General features: G+C 40.4%; 1 protein-coding gene across 2 annotated transcripts in view; it reads left to right on the forward strand.

The window, feature by feature from the left end:
* Window positions 1-25,808, forward strand: part of SLCO2A1 (solute carrier organic anion transporter family member 2A1) — a 67,818-nt gene that overhangs the window by 40,121 nt on the left and 1,889 nt on the right. For both annotated transcript variants that reach the window (XM_032224988.1, XM_032224989.1), the window contains 9 exons: window positions 1,455-1,553; window positions 4,843-4,976; window positions 5,679-5,757; window positions 12,154-12,318; window positions 14,045-14,234; window positions 16,142-16,298; window positions 17,859-18,028; window positions 19,310-19,374; window positions 22,422-22,545. In XM_032224988.1, coding sequence (XP_032080879.1) covers window positions 1,455-1,553; window positions 4,843-4,976; window positions 5,679-5,757; window positions 12,154-12,318; window positions 14,045-14,234; window positions 16,142-16,298; window positions 17,859-18,028; window positions 19,310-19,374; window positions 22,422-22,545 — 1,183 coding nt within the window. The remainder of the gene's footprint in view (window positions 1-1,454; window positions 1,554-4,842; window positions 4,977-5,678; window positions 5,758-12,153; window positions 12,319-14,044; window positions 14,235-16,141; window positions 16,299-17,858; window positions 18,029-19,309; window positions 19,375-22,421; window positions 22,546-25,808) is intronic.

Genomic DNA, 25,808 nt, shown 5'->3' on the forward strand with positions numbered 1-25,808 from the left:
GTGCCCTTGATACAAGTGACGTCAAGCTGCCCATGCCCACTCTTGCCACGTCCACACCAGTCCCCCAAGGTCAAACACAACCCTGATGCGGTCCTCAATGAAATTGAGTTTGACACTCCTGTGCTAGTAGAAAACAATGCCAGCATAACATTTGCTACTCCCATTTGGTGATCCCTATCCTGCCAGAAGCACATTACTAGCAAATCTTGTGGTCCTAATTCATGGTGTTCCAGAATTATTAATGCCAAGTGGCCATTTCGTTCATCTCCCATTAAATATGCAGTTCCAGTGGGAAGTCATCATTAATCACTTTCTTTTACATGGAGAAAGCAAGTTTTAACAGATGCTAGACCCATGTTTAACACTCTGGATTATTTTTGCAAGTAGTTGGCTTATGTATGTTCAAAGAAAGACCAACTGATAGTCAAGTTCTTTTAGATACTGGCTTAATCCTCTTCCCAAAAGCACTAAACCAATATTTGAAAGCAGCCAAAATAACATTTGACAGGTGTGGGAGTGTTGTGCTTTGAAGGAGGAGAAAGGACCACCTCTTCCCTGCTTCACTGAGCAGTTCTCCCAACCCCATCTTGCTCTGCAGCTGCTTCTCTGTCTTATAAGTACAAGCACAATGAGACAATCCAGTTTATAACATCCGTAACAGCTGCTGGGCTGCATAGATCTCATGCACCACCAGCGAATAACTGGTGAAGGGCATCAGATTTTATGCACAACCTAAATATAAACCCTGGATACATATACTATTTTAACAATGGTACAGATAAAAATGATTTAAAGTTCACCCAGTTGGTTAGGCATTAGATGAATACAATATTATGATTATGATGATGATACCAAAAAAGATTGCCATCCAATTCTGCTCAACAATTAGATATAAGGAAATATAATTTGGCATAGCATGGATGTTTCTTTCCTCAATACAAAAAAAGTCCTTGAATTATTGTTGCTGCCATGCCATTTCCTATATCATTTTTAGGGCAATGGGAACTTTTAACTCTTTATTCAGTGATTCAGTTGTCCTTATGCATGCAAAGGATTAGTTTGAAAGACTTCATGAGCATTTCGCAACTGAAAATGAATGAGTTGCAAGTATGCTTTAGATCCAAATATTTTCAGCTTTAGAGTTCCTGCACTGCATTGCACTATGTGATTTTGTCATTTAAAGTGGGAGGTGATCTTTATTTTAGGGAAATTGTTAGGGATTTCTTCCAGTGACAAATAAGAGTGGATTTGCTATCAAAAAAAGATCTGTAACAATCTACTGTAGTAAGTCTTAATTATACAATTTATTTTAACCCAGTACTTTCACAGTTTGTAGTACAAAATAAATATTCAGATCAAACTTCATTACAGGCTGGGAAGAATTAAGACCAATGAATTGTATTTGGGGAAAAAACAAAATAATCCACTTTTCTTTTTCTTTTTTTCCTTTTCAGCAATCTTATTTTCCATCTCAGTGTTTGGTCCAGCTTTTGGCTACCTACTTGGCTCTGCAGCATTGAGGATTTTTGTGGATTTTGGACGGGTTAGCCCAAGTAAGTGTTTGGTCTAATTTAGGGAAGCTATGGGCTCTTACACATAAGCTTTGAATAATCAGAGACCTGGAAATTAAGCTACAATCACACAAAATATGTTCCTGTGTCCATTGCCACTTGCAGGCAGATTTTTTATACCCTGCAGGGTGGAAGTACAGCCTGACTAAATTAGAGGTACTGTGAAATTCTGCAGTTCTTGGTTCTTGAAGCAACAAGTCATTTATGCCTTCTTGTAGATAGATGTTTAGAAACAGTAAGACGTATGTAGATATGTTTATTAGAATATTATTCTAATATAAATATTATCAAATTGGGAAGAGGCAATTTTGTTGTCACATAATGAAGTTAGTTGGATATGCATATATAAGCTACTCTGGCTTGAATAATGCTTCAAATGATATATTGTCATGTGAATTTATGGATAATAGGCATGTAATGTGCTGCCAAGCACTCAGATCACATTTACAGAAACCATGTGTCAAGATGGATCCCTTGAATCCATCTGGATGGATTCTCCCTTGAATGGAGAGATCGCTCCATTCAAGAGATCGGTTTCCATCTTTTCTTGTCCAATTCTCCCATATCCAGTATAATCATAATTATTTCTTGATACATCTCTATTATTTATCATGGGATTTCTAGGGAGAAATTCACATTTTATTATAATAGGTTTTGTGGAATACACATCTAATTAAGAATTTGGACTTAAGTGTAATGCAATATGTGGATGACCTTGAGAAATGAGGGGAGAAGATGCTCCATAGGAAAGAATCAGACAAGAAAGGAAGGAGTTCCCAGTGGCTTAACAGTCAGAGGAAGAAACTTAGAAAGGAGCTGCCCTAATTGATCAAGCAATTCAAAGTAGCAACAGAAAGTTTGTGATGTCAGTCCTCCCAGGTAAATCAGACAGGAAACATAACTAGATGAACCAGTTCTACTTTATTTGTAAGGCTAAAAGAATGAACTAATTCTGCTAATAATACAGCTAATTAACTGAATTGTGTAAATCTTAAGGTACAGACTTAGGTCACTAGTACAGGAATGTCAAACTTGTAGCCCACTGGCCAGATGCATCACATGCTGGCCACACCCACCAATTTAGTGAAGAGAAAAAGTCATGATACATCATATATATTTTGTGTGTGTGTGTGTGTGTCTGTCTGTCTGTCTGCCTGCCTGCCTGTCTGTCTGTCTGTCTGTGTATGCTGGTCTTGTTGTATTTGAGTCTTTTCCCATGTAAGATTGAGATTGTCTTGGCAATGTTTCAGCGAGGTCTCACTCGCCATCTTCAGGCTGGGTTTTGGGCTTAAAATGGGCTTTAAGCCCAAAACCCAGCATGAAGATGGTGAGTGAGACCTCGCTGAAACATTGCCAAGACAATCTCAATCTTACATGGGAAAAGACTCAAATACAACAAGACCAGCATACCTACACCCATGAAAATCTACAAAAACGTGTGGGGTGGGGTGGGGGGTGGGGGCGGTGTACACAGAGTTCTTTCTATCAGTACACAGATTTTCTTTCTCATATCCCCATTTCAGGCAGACTGGAATTTCAGAATGGTTGCTGACATCTTGTCCTATATTAAGCAAATAATGAGCTGAGAGCGGGAAGTGGCAATAGGTTTCTTTTCATTAGTTGCCCCTTGATTATGTCACCCAATTTTGAGTGGGGTAGTCACATCCAGGAAAGCTATACCATTGTTTAAATGGGGTGTGGGCTCTTCTTGTCTGCATGCTTTTAATACTGAAGGACAGGAAACCTGGACAGAGCTGGAAAAGTCTGAAGATTGCTATTTATTTCTTCCTGCTCATTAACAATGTGGAGCGATACTTTTGATGCCAGTTTCAGTGATCTGCTGCCTGTTTGAAGCAAGACCTCCTGCTGGGAGGATGTCCGCTCTCAAAATACACTGATTTGAGGTCTCTTCTCTAAGATCTCAGGAGAATAGAGGCTCCAAATGTTGGCCTTATTAAGACAGCTACTCTAATGAGACTCTTTTCAGGAAAAGGCCAGTTAATATTTCCAGTTACCTTTACTATTTATATTGTTGGCTAATCAGTTTTAAAAAACTATCAGTTGTCTAGAATTTTTTTAATACAACGGTTTCCATAATTAATACTGCAATTCCACCAGTGAATGAAACCTGCCACTTTACCGCCCTCAGCCTCACAATTCAGCTGTAGACTGTTAAAAGTCTGTATTTTAAACAAATACCTTTCACCACATGATACTACTAAGTTTCCTCCTCACCAGAAGTTCATATTTGGTGCCCGGTCCTATAGATACATTTTCTTTCTGTTTCCCCATTACTTATGCTTCTTTATTCACAATTCCATTAGAGGTTGTTTCTTCTAAAAAATTGTCATTAGATAATATTTCCTGTTAATTGTTTTAGAGCAATTTTTCCTTAAAAATTGTGAATCACTTCTTCAATTCAACTTAATTAAATTATACTAAATAATATGTATTTATTTCATTTCAAACACAGAGCAGAACAAAACTAACAGTAACTCTGAAATAGAAATAAAAATAAAAAATCATAATAACAAAATAAGGTAAAATAAATTTATTAGTGTAAAATTTCAAAATACAGGAATCAAAACTCAATGGAGACCTGTAAAATTACAATCAGCATTACCATCAATCAACTAAATACTATATAGATAACCAAGATAGAAATGATAGAAACTATAAAAAGACATAAGTAACACTAGGATTTACAAAATACTATTAGAATGTAAAGCTATGCTAACATATTAAGACTATAACTTGCTGAAGCCCTGCTAAAGTTTGTTGGAATTATGACAATTATAATCCAACCAATTAAACAAAGAAATATTAGGGTTAGGATTGCTGAATAATATATAATTGTGGTTGGCCATAACTTTAAAGAAAGGGGGATGGGGAACAGGACTACAGATCAAATGTGACAGCATTGCTGTTTTTTAAAAAAAATAATCCTGGGATGGATTGGTCTTGGAGAAAATAGATTCTAAGAATAGAAATAATTTGAATTTCATGGCATTTGGCCACTGAAGAAAAAAGGATCATATTTTACGTATTGGCAGAATTGTAATGTAACTTCTTAGTAACAAATTACTGAGTGCAGCTTTCTCCAACCTGGTACCTTCCAGATACAATGGGATTGAAATTCACAAGGTGACTATGGGTCACGCTTCCCGAGAATTCAGGGAATTGCAGAACCTGAAAAATGCCAGGTTAAGAATCGGGTCTGGTGACTTCACTTCTTGATATTTGTGATTTGTTTTTCCCATTTGTCTCTTAGAGGATGTAAACCTGACCCCAGATGACCCTCGTTGGATTGGAGCATGGTGGTTGGGTCTTCTCGTTGCTGCTGGTTGTTTGCTACTCTGTTCCATTCCCTATTTCTTCTTCCCTCGATATATGCTGAAAGGGAAGGTAAGCCTCGAGTATTGCATTGGAAATTATCTTGCTAAATTGCCACCGTCCTGTCCATAATGGAATGTAGAATGTTACATAAGAGAAAAAAACTATTTACTTCCACTTTGCCAGTGGGAAATGATTATTTCTTGTTCTGGATTAGTCATTTAAAAAAAATATTTTATCTCTTTTTTTACTGTCCTGAAACTGCCCTTGGTTATTTTAATATATAAATTAAATTCATAGATAAACATCTTGATATACATAATGAAATCAATAGATCCAGAGACAATGAAGAGATAAAAAAATGATACTATATTTTAATAAAGCCATATAGGGTTTTATAAATAAAACAAATGCTTTTATTTTGACATGAAAGGCAACTGGAAGCCAATGCAGCCAATGTTGTACAAAGCCACAGGGAGATGTCTAACATAAGCTTGGATAATGCATTTTGGACATGCTGCAGTTTCAGTCCCTCTATATTCCATCATCTTTCAAACAACCTTCTGTTTTCTTACATTAAAAAAGGCTTTATTTCATTCATCTTTACATGACATTAATCTTTTGCCTTCTGCTACTCGCTCATTAACAGTCCTCCCTACCAATCTCAGGCCTTCAGGGGGAATCCCAAAATGTGGTAATGTTTAAAACCGAACCTGGGGAAAAAAATTCAGTAGAGCCCCCAGCAGTGATTTTTTTTAAATTCTCTTCCATCAGGAAGCATCTGAAGCAGATATCCTGAAGAAGATTGAGAAAACAAAGGCAGAGGAAGAGTCCCTGATGGTTTTTATCAAAAGTAAAGTGATTTCAATGAAAGTGTATTTCCAGTAAAAGTAAATGCTTGTTTTGTTAAATAATTATATCTACTTAGGGGGGAAACAACAACATTTCTTAATGTCTACAATACCAACCATCCTGTTCATATTTGCAAGTTAAATACGGATTAATTGTTTGGATCTTTCAAGCCAATCCATTCCAGGTTTCATTCGATTTTTGTAGCAATATTGAAAAGCAGGATAACTAAAAATATTTCTTACTCGTTCTATTATGATTTTAGTTAGCCATCAAATCGACCCATCTTTCAGTGCTTTTAGGTGTCATTATAGTAGCTGGCTTAGCTGGTAGAGGAATGTTCAACTTCTACTCCAAGAGACAATAGATATTCCACACTGAATGAAATATGACTGAAAAAATGTTTCTAATAAGCATTTAGGCATACTGTATAGTAATCTTAGAAAATTGTTCACCAATTCAAACTGATGGCTAACTCAGCTGTTTGGTACATATTTCCTAATAGTTGTTTTTTTTTTCAAAACAATCTCATTTCCAAATAAAGTGGTCAGTTCTTTGTAAGCTAATATATATGCACATGACTTTTCATAATATGTAGGTAGTCCTTGGCTTACGACCACAATTGAGTCCAAAATTTCTGTTGCCAAGCAAGACAGCCATTAAGTGAATTTTGTCCCATTTTACGACCTAACTTGCCACAGCCGTTAAGAGAATCACTGTACTTGTTAAGTTATCATGGTTGTTAAGTGAATCTGACTTCCTATGGACTTTGCTTGTCAGAAGGTCACAAAAGGTGGTCACATGACCCTGGGACATTGCAACCGTCATAAAGAGGAATCAGTGGCCAAACATCTGAATTTTGATCACATAATTATGGTGATGCTACCACAGTCATAAGTGTGAAAAATGGTCATAACTCACTTTTTCAAGTGCCATTGCAATTTCAAATGAACTGTTGTAAGTCAAGAGCAGTGGTGGGTTGCAGGTGGTACGTACCAGTTGGAATGGGATCTGGAATCCACCACTGGTCAAGGCCCAAGACAATGTGCGAGGATTAAGATGGCTGCAAGGCTCCGTCCGCTCTAAAATCTACCCGACGAAATGCTGGAGAAACCGCGAGTAACATCTTTAAAATATAATATAAACAGCTCACCCGGGAAGCCTAAGACCCAGGGAGCCCCAAAAGATCAGTTGACGGCAGGGACTACCTCTTTGGAGATAGCCCCGAACCGCAAGGGCTCCAGCGTCTTTAGCGATCTCCATGCTGGTCGGGCCATTCGGCAGCGCGGAAGAGAATTTCGGGTTGGAAATGGCGGCGGCGTTCTTCGGGGGCTCCATCGCCTGTTTCATCTTCTAGCTATGCTGGCTTGCGACGGGAGCGACCCACGACTGTGCATCCACCCCCAGGACCATCTCCGGGCCGTCAGGACGCTGCAGCTGCGGATTGCGGAGGTTTGGGCGATTCTGGCGGTTTCCGTGCTGCTTCATTTGCATCAGCTGTTCGGCGGCGAGGGGGGGAATATCAATTTGGTGGCAGTGGCATCGTATTTTGGCATCTCCATCGCCTCCCCCACCCCTGCCCCCCGTTTGCCTACAGGGGGATTGTGGAACTGGGGAGACCACCCCTGGAATTTGCAGACCTGGACGATCCCATTGGCCTCAGAGTCTCCGGTGCTTTTTGGACTGCCTTGCCTATCTAACATCGAGGGAGCAAGCGCCATCTTGGGAATAACGACGGGGTCTCTAGGCAATTACAGCGCCTGTTCCATCTTTTCCCATTTATTTTTAATGGTGTGCCTCTGGGAACTTCTTGGAATGGTTTTTCCACCAGAAGGAAGACTCTGGACTTGTTCTGCGGGTGGACAGATGATGACTGCACTGCGTGTGTGTTTTGAACCCCCACAGGACCTCCTGACTAACAAAGTTATAGAAAAAGAGAGGGGTTATAAGACACTTCCCCACAGATACTATCTGAACTATAACTGGTCCTTAGCCATTTCAATTCTGAACATTGAGAGCCAATCTTTTACTGCCTGAACTCGCACCTTAAATTAATTAATTTTGCGCAATTATAATTTCTTTCTTTTCTTTCATCTTTTTCTTCTCTCTTTGCATGGGCTATGTATGAGGTACGCATGAGATGAATGAATGTCCCACTTTTATGATCATATTGTTGTAAAATTTTTGTGTTTTTTAACTTTTACGTGGGGACTGTTTGGGGGAGTGTTTGAGTATGTGTGATTCGGAGGACCTGCCGGGAGTTGCGGGGGCCATGGGGGTGGTTGAGGGGACCAGAGACACGGGAGAGGGTCGGGGTATTGCGGTCGTAACAGGGAGGGGCAGATACGGCGGGGACTTTAGGGCAGGCCATTACCGGGGAAGGAGGGTTCGCTACATTGCAGAGATCCCTCCTTCCGGCCCTAGGAGTCCCACTCCAAGACCAGATGGCGTAAGTAGTCAGGACCCTGGTCTCAGGCTGTTGTCGCTAAATGCCAGGTCTGTTGTTCATAAAGCTCCTCTCGTCCGGGACTTAATTTTAGACGAGAGGGCAGACCTGGCATGTATTACTGAAACCTGGCTGGGCCCAGAGGGAGGAGTCCCCCTTGTAGAGCTGTGCCCAGAAGGATTTCAGGTGCTGCATCAGCCGAGAGCCCAGGGAAGGGGTGGGGGTGTGGCCGCTGTCATCCGGGAGTCGTTAGTTCCTCGTAGGGTCCCTGCCCCGGAGATTGTCGGGTGTGAGTCTTTGCTGTTAAAGTTGGACCTCAAGTGGGTCTGCTGCTAACGTACCTGCCTCCCAACAGCGTTGCAGCAGCCCTCCCCTCGCTCCTCGAGTCGGTAGCCGAGCTGGCAATTGAGTTCCCTAGGTTGATGGTCCTGGGGGACTTTAATTTGCCGTCGCTCGGTGAAAACTCTGATGGGGCGCAGGAGTTCATGGCTTCCATGACAGCCATGGGCTTGACCCAAGTAATTCGAGGCCCAACCCATTCAGCGGGACACATGCTTGACCTTGTATTTCTCTCGGAGCAGTGGATTTGTGAACTTGGTCTGAGGGGGAGTGACATCATACCCCTGTCGTGGTCAGACCACTGCCTACTGAGGCTCGACTTCCGGAGGCCAAACCCCCACTGTAGGGAGGAGGAACCGACCAGGTGGTTCCGCCCCAGGCGCCTTATGGAGCCGTCAAGGTTCCAGACAGAGCTTGGGGTTATTCCTGACACTCTTGCCCACAGTCCGGTGGAGACTCTGGCTACTGCGTGGCACTCGGCAGCGTCGGAGGCCCTCGACCGGATTGCGCCACTGCGGCTCCTCCGAGGCAGCGGATCCCGGAGACCCCCTTGGTTCACCGAGGAACTCCGGGAGATGAAGCGCCGGAGGAGATGCCTAGAGCACCGTTGGAGGTCCGATAAGTCCGAATCGAACCGAGCAATGGTAACCACCTGCACCAGGGAATGCACCAGGGCACTCAGGGCAGCAAAAAGATCCCACATAGCCACCCTGGTTGCATCCGCTGAGTCCCGTCCAGCCGCCCTGTTTAGGATAACCCGCTCCCTACTGAACAAAAGGGAGGCGGGGGAACCCTTGCAGGGCAGAGCTGAAGAGTATGCCCAATTCTTAGCGGACAAAATTGCTCGGTTTCGGTCGGACTTGGACTCCACCCCCGCAGTTCCAGCCGAGGCACAGGGGGACCAAGTAGAACAGCTCTGGGTTGAGTTTCAGGACGTTACCCCCGGGGATGTGGACAAGGCCATGAGAGCTGTAAGTTCCTCCACCTGTGTTCTGGATCCGTGTCCCTCATGGCTGGTCACAAACTGCAGTGAGGTGACACGAGGCTGGATCCAGGCGGTTGTAACCGCCTCCCTTCGGGAGGGGAACTTCCCCGCCGCACTGAAAGCGGCGGTGGTGAGACCCCTCCTGAAGAAATCATCCTTGGATCCAGCTGTTCTTAATAGCTATCGCCCAGTCTCCAACCTTCCCTTCTTGGGGAAGGTTGTTGAGAAGGTGGTGGCCTTCCAGCTCCAACGGTCCTTGGAGGAAGCAAACTACCTAGACCCCTTCCAGTCAGGCTTCAGACCCGGTTACAGCACAGAAACCGCTTTGGTCGCATTGATTGATGATCTCTGGAGAGCCAGAGATGAAGGACATCCCTCCATCCTGGTCCTCCTTGACCTCTCAGCGGCTTTCGATACCATCGACCATGGTATCCTTCTGCGACGACTGCGGGAGGTGGGAGTGGGAGGCACCGTGTTACGGTGGTTCTCCTCCTACCTCTCGGACAGGTCGCAGTCGGTGTTAGTGGGGGGGCAGAGATCGTCCCCTAGGCCCCTAAATTATGGGGTGCCTCAGGGTTCGGTCTTATCCCCCCTACTATTCAACATCTACATGAAACCGCTGGGAGAGATCATCCGCAGGCACGGGATTAGATACCATCAATATGCGGACGATACTCAATTGTATCTGTCCGCCCCGTGCCAACTCAATGAAGCGGTAGATGTGATGGGCCGGGGCCTTGAGGCCGTTATGGACTGGATGAGGGTTAACAAGCTTGTGCTCAACCCAGAAAAGACCGAGTGGCTGTTGTGTTTTCCTCCCAAAGATTTGACTAATATTCCACCACTCAGGCTGGGGGGTCAAATTTTACACCCCTCAGAGAGGGTTCGCAACTTGGGAGTCCTCCTGGATCCACAGCTGTCATTTGACCACCACCTAACGGCTGTGACCAGGGGGGCATTCGCCCAGGTTCGCCTGGTGCGCCAGTTGTGACCCTACCTGAATCGGGAGGCTCTCACAACAGTCACTCGGGCCCTTGTGATCTCTAGGCTGGAATACTGCAATGTGCTCTACATGGGGCTGCCCTTGAAGAGCATCCGGCGACTTCAGCTAGTGCAGAACGCAGCCGCGCGAGTGATTGCGGGTGCACCTCGATTCACCCGCATAACACCTATCCTCCGCGAGCTGCGCTGGCTGCCTGTCGATCTCCGGATGCGCTTCAAGGTGCTATTAATCACCCATAAAGCCCTACATGGCAGTGGATCTGGATACTTGAGAGACCGCCTTCTGCCAATTACATCCCTGCGACCAATAAGATCCCATAGACTAGGCCTCCTCCGTATCCCATCGGCCAGCCAGTGTCGGCTGGCAACCACAAGGAGGAGGGCCTTCTCAGCAGTAGCCCCGACCCTTTGGAACGAGCTCCCCGTAGAGATTCGTACCCTCTCCACCGTCCAGGCCTTCCGCATAGCCTTGAAGAACTGGCTCGCCCGTCAGGCCTGGGGATAAGGATAGTTGCCCCTCCCGAATGATGAATGTATGTTGCCTACCATTTTATTATATGTTTCTATCTTGATGTCTGTATTCCCCTTTCCCGGTTTTATGTGAGCCGCCCTGAGTCCCCTCAGGGAAAAGGGCGGCCTACAAATTCTAATAAAAAAACTCTAAACTCTAAAACCACCCATATAAGATAAATCTAATCAAGCTAGTTTGGCATACTAAAGGATAAGACTTGAAACTGGGAGGCTTTGAATTCTACTCCCAGTTTTGTCAAAGAGCCAGTCCTAGGAAGGTGGTAATGGCAAACCACTTCTGGGGCCAAAAAAACTTGCTGAGTAATTGCAGGGACATGCCCAGACAGTCTCCAAGAATCAGACATGATTGAATGGAAAAAAAGTTTAACTTTCCATACAGCATCTGAGGTTGAAGTTTCTGCCGAGATACAGAGAGCTAATCTTAGAGATTACTCTATAACCTTGGTTCCTTCTTCCCATCTGATGCTTGCTTTCCAAAAGTAAGTTTACATTTTGTTGATACTGATTTTGCTTGTTGACTTTTACTTGATGAGCATAGAGAAAAGTCCACAAGGTAAGAGGAATATAGCTCTGAATGAGATTTGTGCCTTAACAGTTTGAGAATTTTAGATTTAAGTCTCTTAGGCTCCAATGAAGAGATAACTCTGAACACAAGACAGTGAGAGTATGAGTAAATGTTATCTGTGTTACTTATCTTATATACTTCTTTTGAACTATTGTGAGGGTAAAGGAGAGGGGGGGAAAGATTCTAAAGAGCTCTCGTCTTTCTTTTTCCATGAGCATTTAGCAGAAAGCCATTAAAGCCTAAATCAATCAAGCCTGGTCTTCCCCAGTCTAGTGGTTTCCAGGTATGTTGGGCTGCAACCTTACATTTTCACCTAGTTAAATACATCTGAAGAATATCAGATTGGGGAACCTTAGTCTAGAAAAGCATACACATCTTTAAGAATAGACCCCAAGTAGATCTACCTTAAGAATTGATCTTCTTGTTGCAACTGACATCCTTAATAAGATGCTATAACAATTATTTGGGTGTACTCAAGTCCTGAAGCCCTTTTCCTTTTCTAATCTTCATACTCTTCTATTTTTATTTTCAGAGTTCCCACAAGGCTTCTTAAGACTGCTCCTCAATCCTCTCTTCATGTTGTTGGTCTTGACACAATGCAGCTTCTCCTCTATTATTGCTGGGCTCTCTACCTTCCTCAACAAGTACCTGGAAAAACAATTTGGTGTTTCCTCCTCTTATGCTAACTTCCTCATTGGTGAGAAAACTAGAATAACTCATTTAATTTGAGATAATGGCTGAGGCTTTTTGAGAACAAAGCACTAGCTATTTAAACAGAGTGCTTAGGTAATTCTCCATATTCATTTCATCCAATAACAGACCAGAGTGGAACACAGTATTGAGATTGAAGATGTAATCTGAGAAATTGGAAGGCATAGAAAAATTAGCAAATTATCTTCTGTGGGCTGCCAACAGCGTTTGACATCAAATATCTGTTAATAAAGTATCTGCTAACAACATTAAATTGAGGGCAATGAAAATTAGTTAGAAGTTGAAGCACGACTTGATTTGATAAATCTTAAAATATGTCAGGCTGAAACCATGCTTTTTTATATCTGCGTCAAAAATTATCTCACCAAAAATATTGCTCTGAATGCATCTGCAGTATAGTGGTTGCAGGTGACTATCAAGCATTTCTATGCATTCTAGTTGCCAATCCATCCAAAATCCTTCCTTCCTTTTATACTTATGTTTGTTTGTTTTTTAAAAAAAGTAGCTGTGCAACTCCACCTTTGAGGCCTGTATTGCTGCCATAAATAGTTAAGAGGCACTTTGAATTAAATGGATAAAATACCTCAATATTGATAAAAGAAAATATTTCCAGCTCAATGTTGAAATGAGGGGGTCTTTGGTGCTCACTCCTTCCTAGCAATGATGAGGTTACCTAGTTTGGATAATGAAACACCTGCAAGAAAACAACCAAGTTCAGAAAGCAGCAGGACGCCTGATAATTCAATATCCCTATGATAAATTAAATGTCCTTCTCTCCATCACATAGATACTGTATAGGAGGTTAGAGCCTAGGGATCTCTTGCTGTTACTGTAAAAAAAATAAGTGGCTCAGTACTGCACCTCTTTTGCCATGTGGCAGCAGTGAACTAGAACTCTTTTAATGACAGGAGCATGTTCACTGTTTTTCCAATCACTGAGAATGTTATGTTGGAAAGAGACAATGTCATTTTTCCTCCTGGCTTACATGCAGATGTTGCCTGCAGCTTACAGCAACCATCTGTACTTTCCCGAGACATTTTTGAACTGAAGAGCATCAATATTTATCTATTCATTTAAGTTTTATGAAGCAGGGGGTAGAATTGAAGGTAGTGCATGAATGTTTTAATTTGAAAACATTAAGGCATCCTTGTCACATCTTTAAAACAAAAATTCCTGCTTGTATTTTCTCTTCCTTTGAGAAGAGCTAAAGAGGCAAACCAACAATTTACCTCGTCAAAACCCAAATTAAGTCCTATGAAACCCAAAGGAATGGCTGGCACTTTTGCTTCATCATCTTCTAGTAATGTCATGAAAACAAGTACCTGTAACTCTGGAAGGGTAACTGAAAGCACAGTATCCTCTGCAAAAGAATTGCCTATTCCTGTGTTTGCATTTGCCTTTCCTATAGAAATTGTCTACCTTTTGCTGAATTTTTAGAGTGCAAGACGCAGGATTCCTTCAGATTTATATGCGGGGGCGGGGGGGATCCCAATATGAATTTCAAAGTGCAATAGCCAGGAAACAGAATTGATTATCCTACCCTTACAATAAAAATAAAGAATGTTTTTATTATGCAAAAAGAATATGCAATCCCTTCTGTACCAATTTTAAGATCGATTTTTCATCAAGATATTTTTTTTAAATCTTCAGTTGTGTAGCACTGTTTCCAATTGTTAAGGATTTGTAATTCAACCCCCTCCTTTCCTTTATAGGATCTGTGAATTTACCTTCAGCTGCCCTGGGGATGCTCTTTGGAGGGTTGATCATGAAACGTTTTGCTTTCTCACTCAAAACCATCCCACGTTTCACCATTGTGGTGTTACTTTTTTCCACCCTTTGCTATCTTCCTATCTTTTTTATGGGCTGCTCTTCGCAGACCGTGGCTGGAATTCATCTGTCCAGGTAATATGCTCTACTCTTCTGGCAGTACTCTATGGCAACTAGAACATGGGGCTATAAAATCATGGCACAGAGATTTCTCTTTATCTTGAATTGACAATTTCTCCTTGTCCTGGCCCTTGGATTTTTATTTCATTATTTATTTGTTTTATTTTATTTGCTTCATTCTTCATCTAATAAATATGGTGACTGGGTTTAGCGATAAACTTTAAAACAAAATCTTTAGCCAGTGTTTTGTCGTGGTTTTATTGTTTTTGCTATTCTGACTTGTGAAGGCTACATATTGCTGAATCGTTTGGGGCAGGGATATCACCAAAAAAATCGCCTTTGTTTTCCAATGATGCTTACACATCTTCTTGCTGCATGCTATAGGGCAGTGGTTCCTAAACTTGGCAACTTTAAGACTTGTGGACTTCAACTCCCAGAATTCTCCAGCCAGCTCTGCTTAAAGTCTTAAAGTTGCCAAGTTTGGGAACCACTGCTATAGGGCTCTGTTAGTATCACTGGCACTCTGTAATATTTGAGGTGAACTCTTCTACATAGAGTGCATAATTAATTTATGGAATTAGGTGGAATTGCCACTATTTTAGATGGCTTTAAAAGATAAGTAGAGAGAAAAGATAGCTACAACTGTCAGTTAGGATGGTTAAGTTGGTCTTCCCAATTCCAGGACATGAAGGCAGTTAATGCAAATTGCTTTGAGATAACCAACAAGAGACTTAGTGTCCATGCTCTGCCTGTAAATATCCCAGTAATTCTACTCACATGAATTTTTGGCCCAATTTAGTAGAGTTGTTCTTATATTATAATATGGCAAAAAGCTTCAAATTATTCATTTAAAACAGTTTGGAGACATGAAAGCAATACAGATAGTCCTCAACCTATGACCACAATTGAGCTCAACATTTCTGTCGCTAAGTGAGATATTTGTTAAGTGAATTTTTCCCCATTCTACAATCTTACTTGCCATAATTGTTAAGTGAATCACTGTACTTGTTAAATTAGTAACACGGTTGTTAAGTGAATCTGGCTTCCCCATTGACTTTGCTTATTGGGAAGTCACAAAAGGTGATCACATAACCTTGGATACTGCAACCATCATAAATATGAACCAATTGCCAAGCTTCCAAATTTTGATCACATGACTATGGGGATGCTGCAACGATCATATGAAAAATAGTCATGTGACTTTTTTTAGTCCCATTGTAACTTTGAATGGTCTCTAAACACTGTAAGTTGAAAACTACCTATATCAGTTTTCAGTAACTCTTCCTTGAGCATAGAAGAAGCTAAAGTGATGGAGGTCTTATTCATTCAAAAGATTATAAGCTCTTGTCCAGAAGAGTTCCAAGCAAATCCCAATATTTAGTAAACATTTCCTCTGATATTTTAGAAAGATACATGCTCACTAATAGAATATATGATCTATGCTTATAATGAAAGTGTACTCGAGAAAGCTTAGGTAATGTGTTCCATTGATTCCTAATGTTAAATTGTCATTGGTCAGGAGTTCATAATTTTGTTCAAAATGAGGGACCCAATTCAAAAAGAAAATTGTAAGAATGTGATTCTGCCTTGAGGTACTTTTGCCTTAAGAAGCTTTTCCATTTTAATTCCAATATCATTTTGACATTTTTCTCCTTGGTTTCCCCTTGGTTTCTACTGACAGGCTTATATTGGATAATTTCAGGAATCAAATAAATTGCTCCCCAAATTATCTACACATTTTGGCTTGTGTAATAATTATATATGATTTAACTAAACAATGTTAGCAATACCTTCAGACGGCAATAGTCCAAGGTTCAAGATGGCAAGAACCCAATAAGATAGCCTAGAAATCACCAGTCCACTCAAGAAAACATATTTCACTCATTGGTTCCATGTTGTTTTGTCTCCTTTTTTTCTGGCAGTACATCAAGTTCCCCAGAACAAGATCCATGTAACCCTCATTGCTCCTGCTCAAAGTATCTCTTTCATCCAGTCTGTGGAGATGATGGTGTGGAGTACCTCTCTCCCTGTCACGCTGGCTGTACTGGTTTCTTCTCTAATTCTTCAACATCTGGAATGGTAAGAGGTTAAGGATGCAGAGTGCATTCAAATCTCTCTAGCACTCATCATACAGACAGGGTGGGAATATGGCCAAATCATTTGTAGATAAGGAAGGCAATATGCCATGCATTCTGCAGGAATTTGAAGTGCTTTCTCCTGAATGATTAGAGCAGGATTGTGTTAGAGCAGGATTCATTACTCAGAATATGTGCTTTTCATGCAGAGAAACTCAGTTTTAATTCTGATTATTTTAATTAAAAATATACTTCTCAAGAAAAAATTGAAGAAATAGTGTTATTCAACATAAATAATAAAAAAATTCATGAATTGGTACTACAATAAGATGGCTTTACTAGTAATGTCAAAAACAAAACCAGCTTTTTTAATGTCCCTCAGGTTTAATATGAGTCCTGTCCTTTTTATTTATTTAAAAGGAATCGATTTCTTTAATATCTCACCTCTATAATGGCACTCAAACAGAAATAAACAATTTTTTTTCAGGCCGGGAGATACATTTATATTTTGAGGAGTATGGTGAGAAGGGACACTCCACTTAAAAATGGGTCAGGCCAGAACAAAGTTGATTTTGTTGTTTAAATTAAAATTTAGCATCAGATCAGTAAGTTAAATATGTTTATTGTCCATGTATTTAATCATTTCCTACTTCTCTTAATAAAAATTACAGTATATAATAATTTTGGACTCCAAAGCATGCAAATCCAAATAGATTAATAGGTACCACTTCATTGAGAAGGTAAAAGCCTTCCAGTGTGCCTTTGGCATATAGCCATGCTGGCCACATGACTACAGAAATTGTCTTCAGACAATGCTGGCTCCCTCAACCAAGAAATAGAGATGAGCCCCATGCCCTAGAGTCAGACATGACTGACTGGGAAACCTTTACCTTTTTATAGGGCTGAGACCACAGATTTTATATTGATGTGCTAAACAGCCTTCTCATAATGTCTTCTGTTTATTAATTGGGTTTTCATATGTACTTCAAGAATTGCAGACGCTAAACTTCTAAACTAAGCTTTAGAAGACCTGCTTTACTTTTAAAATTGCTTAAGATGCAGTATCAGCACTGTACTTTTTAATTTATTTATCTACTTAGATATTTGTTTTTATTAATTCCAGCTCTAAAATTTCAGAAAATATTATATTTATATTCACAAATATAATATCAATATATAATTTTAAATGTGCATACAATGTCTATAATACTAGAGTAGTGCTACAACTAAACTCCCTGTTTCCTTCAAACATATGCTCACAATTCCAAACAGCCAAACAGTGAATTGGGCATGAAATAATTAAGTCACGAATCACTTGCAACTGATTTATATTGTATCAAACTATTTGCTTATTCAATGTTGTTGTTTGCTTATTCAATGTTGTAAATTCTGACCAATTGGACATTTAGGACAGAGGGTTTTTTTAACATTTGTACTTTTAGCTAGAAAAGCTGGGGATCGAACCTGAGTACTTCTGATTTTGATGCTTTATCATTGAGCTGTGGTCTGATCTTAAAGTGAATTTATTTCCTGAGATTGATTTCCCTTCTTTTCTTTAAACTAGATCTACACAAATTGCTCCTGTATCTATGCCAAGAATGGACAATCTTCCGCAAAGACTGGATCTTGCTCTGTTAGCTGTGCCCATCTATTGTTGCCTGTTATATTCATCATCTCATTTTCTGCATTGATTGCCTGTCTATCTCACAACCCTCTCTACATGATGGTGTTACGGTAAGAAGGGGCTAAGACCTTAGTAGATAGTCCCATGCAATACATCTGTAATTTGTAATAATCACAAATGCCAGCTGCAGCATAGCAATGTGGAATCAAATAAAAGAAATCCTAAAACCTTGATATGGTTTCATACAGCTTTTCCCAATCTGTATGCTCTACTGAGATTTGAATCAATTTCCAAAATTCCTGAACCAGTATTTGCTGAAATACGTACCTTGAAATTGAAGTATAACCTAAGTCTTCTAAAAGTAAGAGAGATTAGGTTTCACCTGGTTTTATTTTAGAATAGTATAACAGAGTTGGAAGGGACCTTGGAGGTCTTCTAGTCCAACCCCCTGCCTAGACAGGAAACCCTACACCACTTCAGACAAATGGCTATCCAACATCTTCTTAAAAACTTCCAGTGTTGGGGCATTCACAACTTCTGGCAAGTTGTTCCACTGATTAATTGTTCTACCTGTAAGGAAATTTCTCCTTAGTTCTTCTCTCCTTGATCAGTTTCCACCCATTGCTTCTTGTTCTACCTTCAGGTGCTTTGGAGAATAGTTTGACTCCATCTTCTCTGTGGCAACCCCTGAGATATTGAAACACTGCTATCATGTCTTCCCGTAGTTCTTCTTATAGAATTTATGGAGAACTGCCGCCAGAAATATTTTGCTTTATACCCCTTTTTCAATTTTAACCCTCTTTTTATGTAACTCAGTGACTAAACAACTAAAGCCAAATGGGTCACTGAACAGACTTACGGTAGGAAGACATATAAATAACCCCACAAAAGAAGTTGCTAGGCTTTGAACTACGTTAGCAATGGACAATCCTGATAGGATTTGCACCTCGCATGGCATCTGCTGGGACTCTCTGTTTAAATGGGGGGTAGTATCCTCCTCTCAGTGCGACTGTGGCATCCCATGTCAAACTGTAGATCACATTGTGACCGACTGTAAGCTAAGGGCATATACCAGTCCGGTATCTGATTTTTTTTTTACATTAACGATGCTGCACTTCAGTGGCTAGACAGCCTTGACATAGGTATTTCAACATAGAACTTTTTAACATTTGTATTTTACTGTGTATTATTATTCCAGGTGAAATGTTAATATATATTGCTAGTCCATGTATGACATGCCATATGCTAAATATGTAACTAATTCGCTATGTCTGTTTTACAACCATTCATAATCATCATCAAGCTTTCTAGCTTTTCCCAGAACAGGAACAGATCACTGCTCTCCCTCCCTAGTTTTCTGACATACTTTGCTGTATTTTGATTCTAACCAGAGTGGTGTCCTGTGATGAAAAGTCTTTTGCTATTGGAGTCCAGTTCCTGTTGATGAGATTACTGGGTAAGTAACAGCAATCCTAGAATTATTTATAAAGCAGTAACCCACACTGAATATAGTAGGGATTTGCATCTGACTATACATACAAAGGTTGTTGTAATAGTATTTGAAGGTTTTTATCAGAAATGTGCACAGGTAGTCCTCAACGTACAACCACAATTGAGCCCAAAATGTACGTTGCTTAGTGAGAAATTTGTTAGATTACATTTTTTAGGTGAGTTTATTCCCACTTTATGACTTTTACTGCCACAGTTGTTAAGTGAATCACTGCAGTTGTTAAATTAGTAACATGGTTGTTAAGTGAATCTGGATTCCTCGTTGACTTTCCTTGTCAGAAGGTCACAAAAAGAGGTCACATGACCCCGGGGAGGTTCAACCGCCATAAATATGAACCAGTTATCAAGCATCTGAGTGTAAATCACCATGGGGATGCTGTGATAGTCATAAGTGTGAGAAATTGTCATAAGTCACTTTTTTCAGTGCTATTGTATCTTCAAACGGTCACTAAATGAACAGTTGTAAGTCAAGGACTACCTGTAGTTTCTATGGTCATTCCAGGTAAGTTGAAGGGTTATTTTTAAAAGAGGGAGGGGGGAGGGGGAGAGCAGGACAAAAACATTATATAAATGATTTTTTTTCTGAGGAGAATTTTTTAAAAATGAGGATTGGGAAACTTCTGCCCACCAGATGTTTTTGAATTCCATAGAATCCTAAAATTGCAAGGTCCCATTTAGGCCATTACTTTCAACCCCCTATTTAGTACAAGAATCCAAATTAAAGAATTCCAGAAAATTGGATGGCTAATTATACGCTTGCAATTATCAGGTAAAAGGGAGTTCTCTGTACAGTTTGTTCCACAACTGAACTGCATCTAATGTTAGAAAATCAGCCACAATGAATAGGACTGAGAGCATAACATGACTTTAAATTTGTGCTTGTATCCGTATTATTCATATTGATGTTTCCTAATATGATTTGATTGCTTATTTGTACCCTATGACTATCATTAAGTGTTGTACCTTACGATTCTTGAAAAATGTATCTTTTCTTTTTTGTACTGTGCTGCCCCATGATAACATGTCATGGAACAACATTTCCCATAAGGCAGTCTCTGCCTACATTTCCCAGGAGGTAGTTTCTTAAAGGAATCAGCTCATAATTTCTGCACTATCTATATCCGTGATGGCGAACCTATGGCATGTGTGCCACAGGTGGCATGCAGAACCATTTATCAGGGCACATGATGTGTTGCCCTGTCAGTTGGCCAGCGTGCATGCGCATGCTGGCCAGCTGATTTTGGCCTTTCGAGACCGTTTTTCGCCCTCCGGAGGCTTCCTTGAAACCTCTGGAGTGCAAAAAAATGGCCCTACGGGTAAACTGGAAATTTAGGAACATACTTCCAGTTTGCTCATTCGGTCATTTTTTGCCCTTCGGAGCCTTCAGGGAGGCCTCCTGAAGGCCCCTGAAGCCTCTGGAGGGCCTTTGGGGGGCAGAGGAAGCTGTTTTTGCCCAAAGACTTTATAGGAGCCTGGAGAGGGAGAAAAAAGCACACCAAAAATGGAGGGGGAGAGCTGGTCGTGCACGCATGCTCACTGGGGTCGTGCGCAAAGCATTATGGGTGTGGCATGCCCATGCACAACCCCTCTGAGCTCCCTCCGCTTTTGGCATGTGAGCCAAAGAAGATTCGCCATCACTGATCTATATACACTGAGAGCATATGCACCAAAGACAAATTACTTGTATGTCCAATCACACTTGGCCAATAAAGAATTTTATTCCATTCTATTCTATAAATTCCATATTCTAGCTTGAAGACATGGCATTTGGTTCAGAATAGAACTTACCATTCTCTAGATGTTGGGCTGCATCTTCTTTCAAATGCAATCAAAGTCACTCTAAAGTTGAACAGCCTTAGGAATTCAATTATCTAAATACAAGTGTCTAGCAGCTTAACAGTCAGAACTTCAATAATGAGAATTGGATTCCAACCACATTTGGATAATTCTTCTTCTCCCCCATTTCACACACATATAATTGTTTCTACTCAGGACAATACCGGTAGTTACCAATCCTTAAGTAATTTCTCTTTTTCTTTGCTCTGCTGAATATAATGTTAAGGCCAAGTATAGATTTGGGATTGGTAAGAGAACAGCCAAAAACAGTGTGTTCTAAATAGAGAAGATGACAACTCAAAAACTCATGGGCTGGATGTACATATTGCACTTGGGTGTGATAAGATTTTTTTACAAAATATTTTAATTGCCTTTAATCAACAAATAAAGGAGAAGCTATCTAAGCACAAGTTTTAATAATCCAAAACAAAGAAACAGAATAGAATAGAATAGAATAGAATAGAATAGAATTCTTTATTGGCTAAGTGTGATAGGTCACACTAAGGAATTTGTCTTTGGTGCATATGCTCTCAGTGTACATAAAAAATAAAAATAAATAAAAATAAAACAAAAATTGAAAACAATGGGTGTTCTGATAACCAAGGTTTTAAACAATAAATTAAAATTTGATGACACAAAGCATACTGATTGTACTTTTCCTAATATTGGTTAAAAGTTTATTTGTATACAAAGGTGCATACATGCCTTCCTCCCAGGGTTTTAAATCAGATGCAGATTATCTTAAATCCATTGTTCTTCATATTTCAATACATTTCACATTTCTGAAATATAATTTTAGATATTGGGATAATTTTCATTTGCTATTGGGTTTGTAGAAAATCTTACTGTTTTGTTTCAATGTTACTGTTTTGTTTACTGTAATTTCAAATCAAAATAGAGAAAGATATCAACAAAGTTTGATCTTCATATCCTTGAAAATATAACATGAACTCTTACATTAAATTAGTTGTAATCCAGATTCAATTTTGATTCAGGTGATTCTTTGATTATTTTCCCTTGGAAGAGATATAACTAACAAATAAAAGGGTTTTGTTGAGTTGGCCCATAGGGGTTTTTCTGAATGTGAAAAATGTGTAGAGTTGTGTACTTGGGGTATGAAATACTAGTAGATTTTTTTTTCCTTTCTTTTTTTCCTAGCCTGGTTGCCAGCTCCCACCCTCTTTGGTATCCTAATTGACTCTTCCTGCATATGGTGGAAGAAAGCCTGCAACAGTAAGAGTGGAGCCTGCCATTATTATAACAATAGCTTGTTCCGCAGCAGGTAAGAAATGGGAATAGAGATAGTTCTCTGTGTGAATTAGATAAGGGCCTTTCTTATCTGGGGTAGATAGATAGAACTGATGGAGAGATTGCCTTCTACAAGTCATATCATAAAGTCACTATTTACTTTGTCCTTCAAAAATGCTGGTGTCCATTAATAATTATCCTCCCTGGATAATAAGCCCAATCGGGCTTTTGAGCACATGCACTAAAATAAGCCCTCCCCTGAAAACAAGCCCTCCCCAAAAATATTGCAACACAGCACCAGCCATGAGGTGACCATGCTTACCACCTCCTGCATCTCAAAAATAATAAGACCTCCCCAAAAATAAGGCCAAGTGCTTATTTCGGCAGTCAAAAGAAAATAAGACCCTGTCTTATTTTTGGGAAAACATGGTAGTAGTAGTATCTGCAGCATAATCTAACTTAGTCATTTGCCCAATATTTTCTGTATTGTGCTTAACAATCAGGGTGCAAGTCTGCTGCACTAAAATCACTTTTAAGCGATGTAAGCAAGATGAAAAATTAATAATTACAAGCTTAAAGCAATAGCAGGAAAACCTTCTGTTCATAATGTGGCTTTGTTCTGGTTGTCTCTTAAAAGACTTTGATGCAGTTATCTCTGCATCTGAACAAAGGTGGCTGATGCCTGAATCTTCTTGGCTCTTCTTTCTTATGTTTAGCCCCCCCCCCCCCCCCCCCGGCTTTGATTGTTGCTCTGCCTATGCATCTGAATTGGCTGGATCTGAAAGCTGTTGTTGTTTTTTAATCAGCTTAAGAAATGTACTATTTTGGGGGAGTCAGAATTATTTATACTCCTGGAGCCTAATGTATGAATGCCTTGGCATTCCTTTACAAACCACTTAGGATTTTTATATACATGCACACAAAATCATTTGAGAATACTTGTTTTGACTTGGTTTTTGAAGAGAAGGTAAATTCCCAGGAATTTCCCCGTCCCTTTTTCTCAGAACTTTTGCCATGTGCCTCTTCTGTAAGCACAATCTCCTTATATCACTTTTCTGAGAAGACTCCTCCATCCCAATGCAAAAATACTGCTGTCTTCTCAAAAATGCCATCTTTTAAGCACATTTGCTGCAGGGAAAATATATGAACTGCCATTTTAGTGTATTTTACTGGGTCTAGGAAGATCCACATCTATATTCCTACTTGAAGTTAGAGTTTACTGGGTGACTTTTGCCAGTCAGTCGCCTTGTGCTCAAAATGTCTGGTAGGGTTATTGAATAAAATGAGCGAAGGCCATCTGTGCCCCCTGCATGATTTTGAAATACATTGGCTTTTTGTGGAAATGTTTGTGTATTGAAATGCTATAGGAAAGTTTTGTGCATTGTGACCTTGAACCAACTGTGGCTATTCATTACTGAATAACTATTTCCAGGACAGGCACTTTAAGGGCGTTGAGAAAGTATATTCTCAAAGATTTAATTTGAGGATGAGGACTTCCTCCCCTTGATCCTTAGGCTTCTGCCATCTACAAGGGAAGCAAGCTCCTGAGGTGCACAGCACTTGCAAAGAAGAATCTCAATAGAGGATTTGACTAACACAAATAGATAAGCAAAAATGGAATGCATCTTGCCATGAAATCCCCAGTAATGTTCCATGAAGTCTGTCTCAAGAGCAGGGACATATCTGCCCTTGACCCATGCCTGCCTCTGGCTAGGTGAAGTTAAGAAAATAAGCTTGGCTGTCAGTGCGTTAGCAATTTCCTCCTTGGGATGCAGATGGGTTGACCTTTCCTTCCATCCCACCAAACAAGACTCCAATAACCCCAACATTAGTAAAGCTTTGGGACTTTAATCAGTAACAAAGGAAGTCTTTTCAATGGCCCTTTGCCATCTCTTACCACATTCTCCAATGACTGTTTCTGTTGGTGCGTCAGAGATTCACCTCCCAAGGAATCTCAGATATTTCCTAGCATACCAGCCATGGGAGTGAATTAAGCATCCATTGAGTATAGTCTCAGCCAAGATCCTGATCTTCATTCCTCCTCACAAGAATAGCTTCAACCTTAAACTGTCTACTGTGGACCTCACGCCATTCCTAAGAGGTCCATAAAGGGGGGGGGGGCATCATAAGCGCACCAGCATGTCTACCGTCCCTGTCCTACTGTCCCCATTTATTTGTATTCATTTTCTTTGTTCATGTCCCATGATACCTGTTACATGTTTGACAAACTAAACCAAACAAAATAAAATAAATGAATAAAGTGGAGGTGACATTCCTTCCTAAAACAGAGCAGTTAACTGGGACTAACTGAACCAGGAACTAATAGTAATGCACAGTTCCACAGCTACTCAGGGTGTAGACACTTGAGTCAGAGCCATCTGTAGAGGAGCTCTCCAACCTGCTGCCTCCACATGGGACATAAAAGGTCAGAAATCTGTGGCTTGCAGTTCCAACATCTGTAGCGGTACCAATTTGTATTTAATAGAAATTGGAGATACATATCATTTGTGGCTGGGAAGATTGCAATATGGATTCAAGGAAAGAAGGAATTTTGTCTTAAAATGAAAATAAAATGGAAACCAGTCTGGGGCAAGCATATTCCTACCTTTATAATAATAAATCATTAACTTGGCTTGCACATCTTATGCTCTCCAGACAGCAGAAAACATTTGGGCAGGCTGAATCACACATATTAACCCTTATCTGCCATGATAGGAACTGCTTCACTAAGTAACTATGAATTCCTCACCTGTATAGTATTGCTGTTATCTTATAACCTCATTTTAAAAAAGCTATGTGACTAGGAGTTATCTGGAAGTTCAGGACAGCTTGATCCTGGAAGACTTGTTATGCCAGCCAGGTGTAACACTCCGCTTCATAAAATGATTGAAAAATTACTATTTATCTCCACCTCTTTGTTAATTCTCCAAAAGAAATATTACAACACTTTTGGGATACCTATTGGAGGGGAACTGGTTTTTGTCCCTTAAAGAGGAGTTTCTCTTCTCCCCCCCACCAAGCTTTCTTTTCTTGACAACGTAGAATCACATAGAATAGCAGGTTGGGAAGGGACCTTGGAGGTCTTCCAGTCTAACCCCCTGCTCGAACAGGAGACCTTGTACTAGTCAAGACAACTGGCTGCCCAGTCTCTTCTTGAAAACTTCCAGTGATGGAGCATTCACAATTTCAGGAGGCAAGCCATTCCGCAAGATTAATAGTTCCCACTGTCAAAACTCACCCAGATCCGGAATCTCCATTTTCATATAAATGGAAGTTCATATTTCTGCATTCAGAACT

The sequence above is a fragment of the Thamnophis elegans genome, chromosome 10 (genome assembly GCF_009769535.1).
Source record: "Thamnophis elegans isolate rThaEle1 chromosome 10, rThaEle1.pri, whole genome shotgun sequence".
NCBI lineage: Eukaryota > Metazoa > Chordata > Lepidosauria > Squamata > Colubridae > Thamnophis > Thamnophis elegans.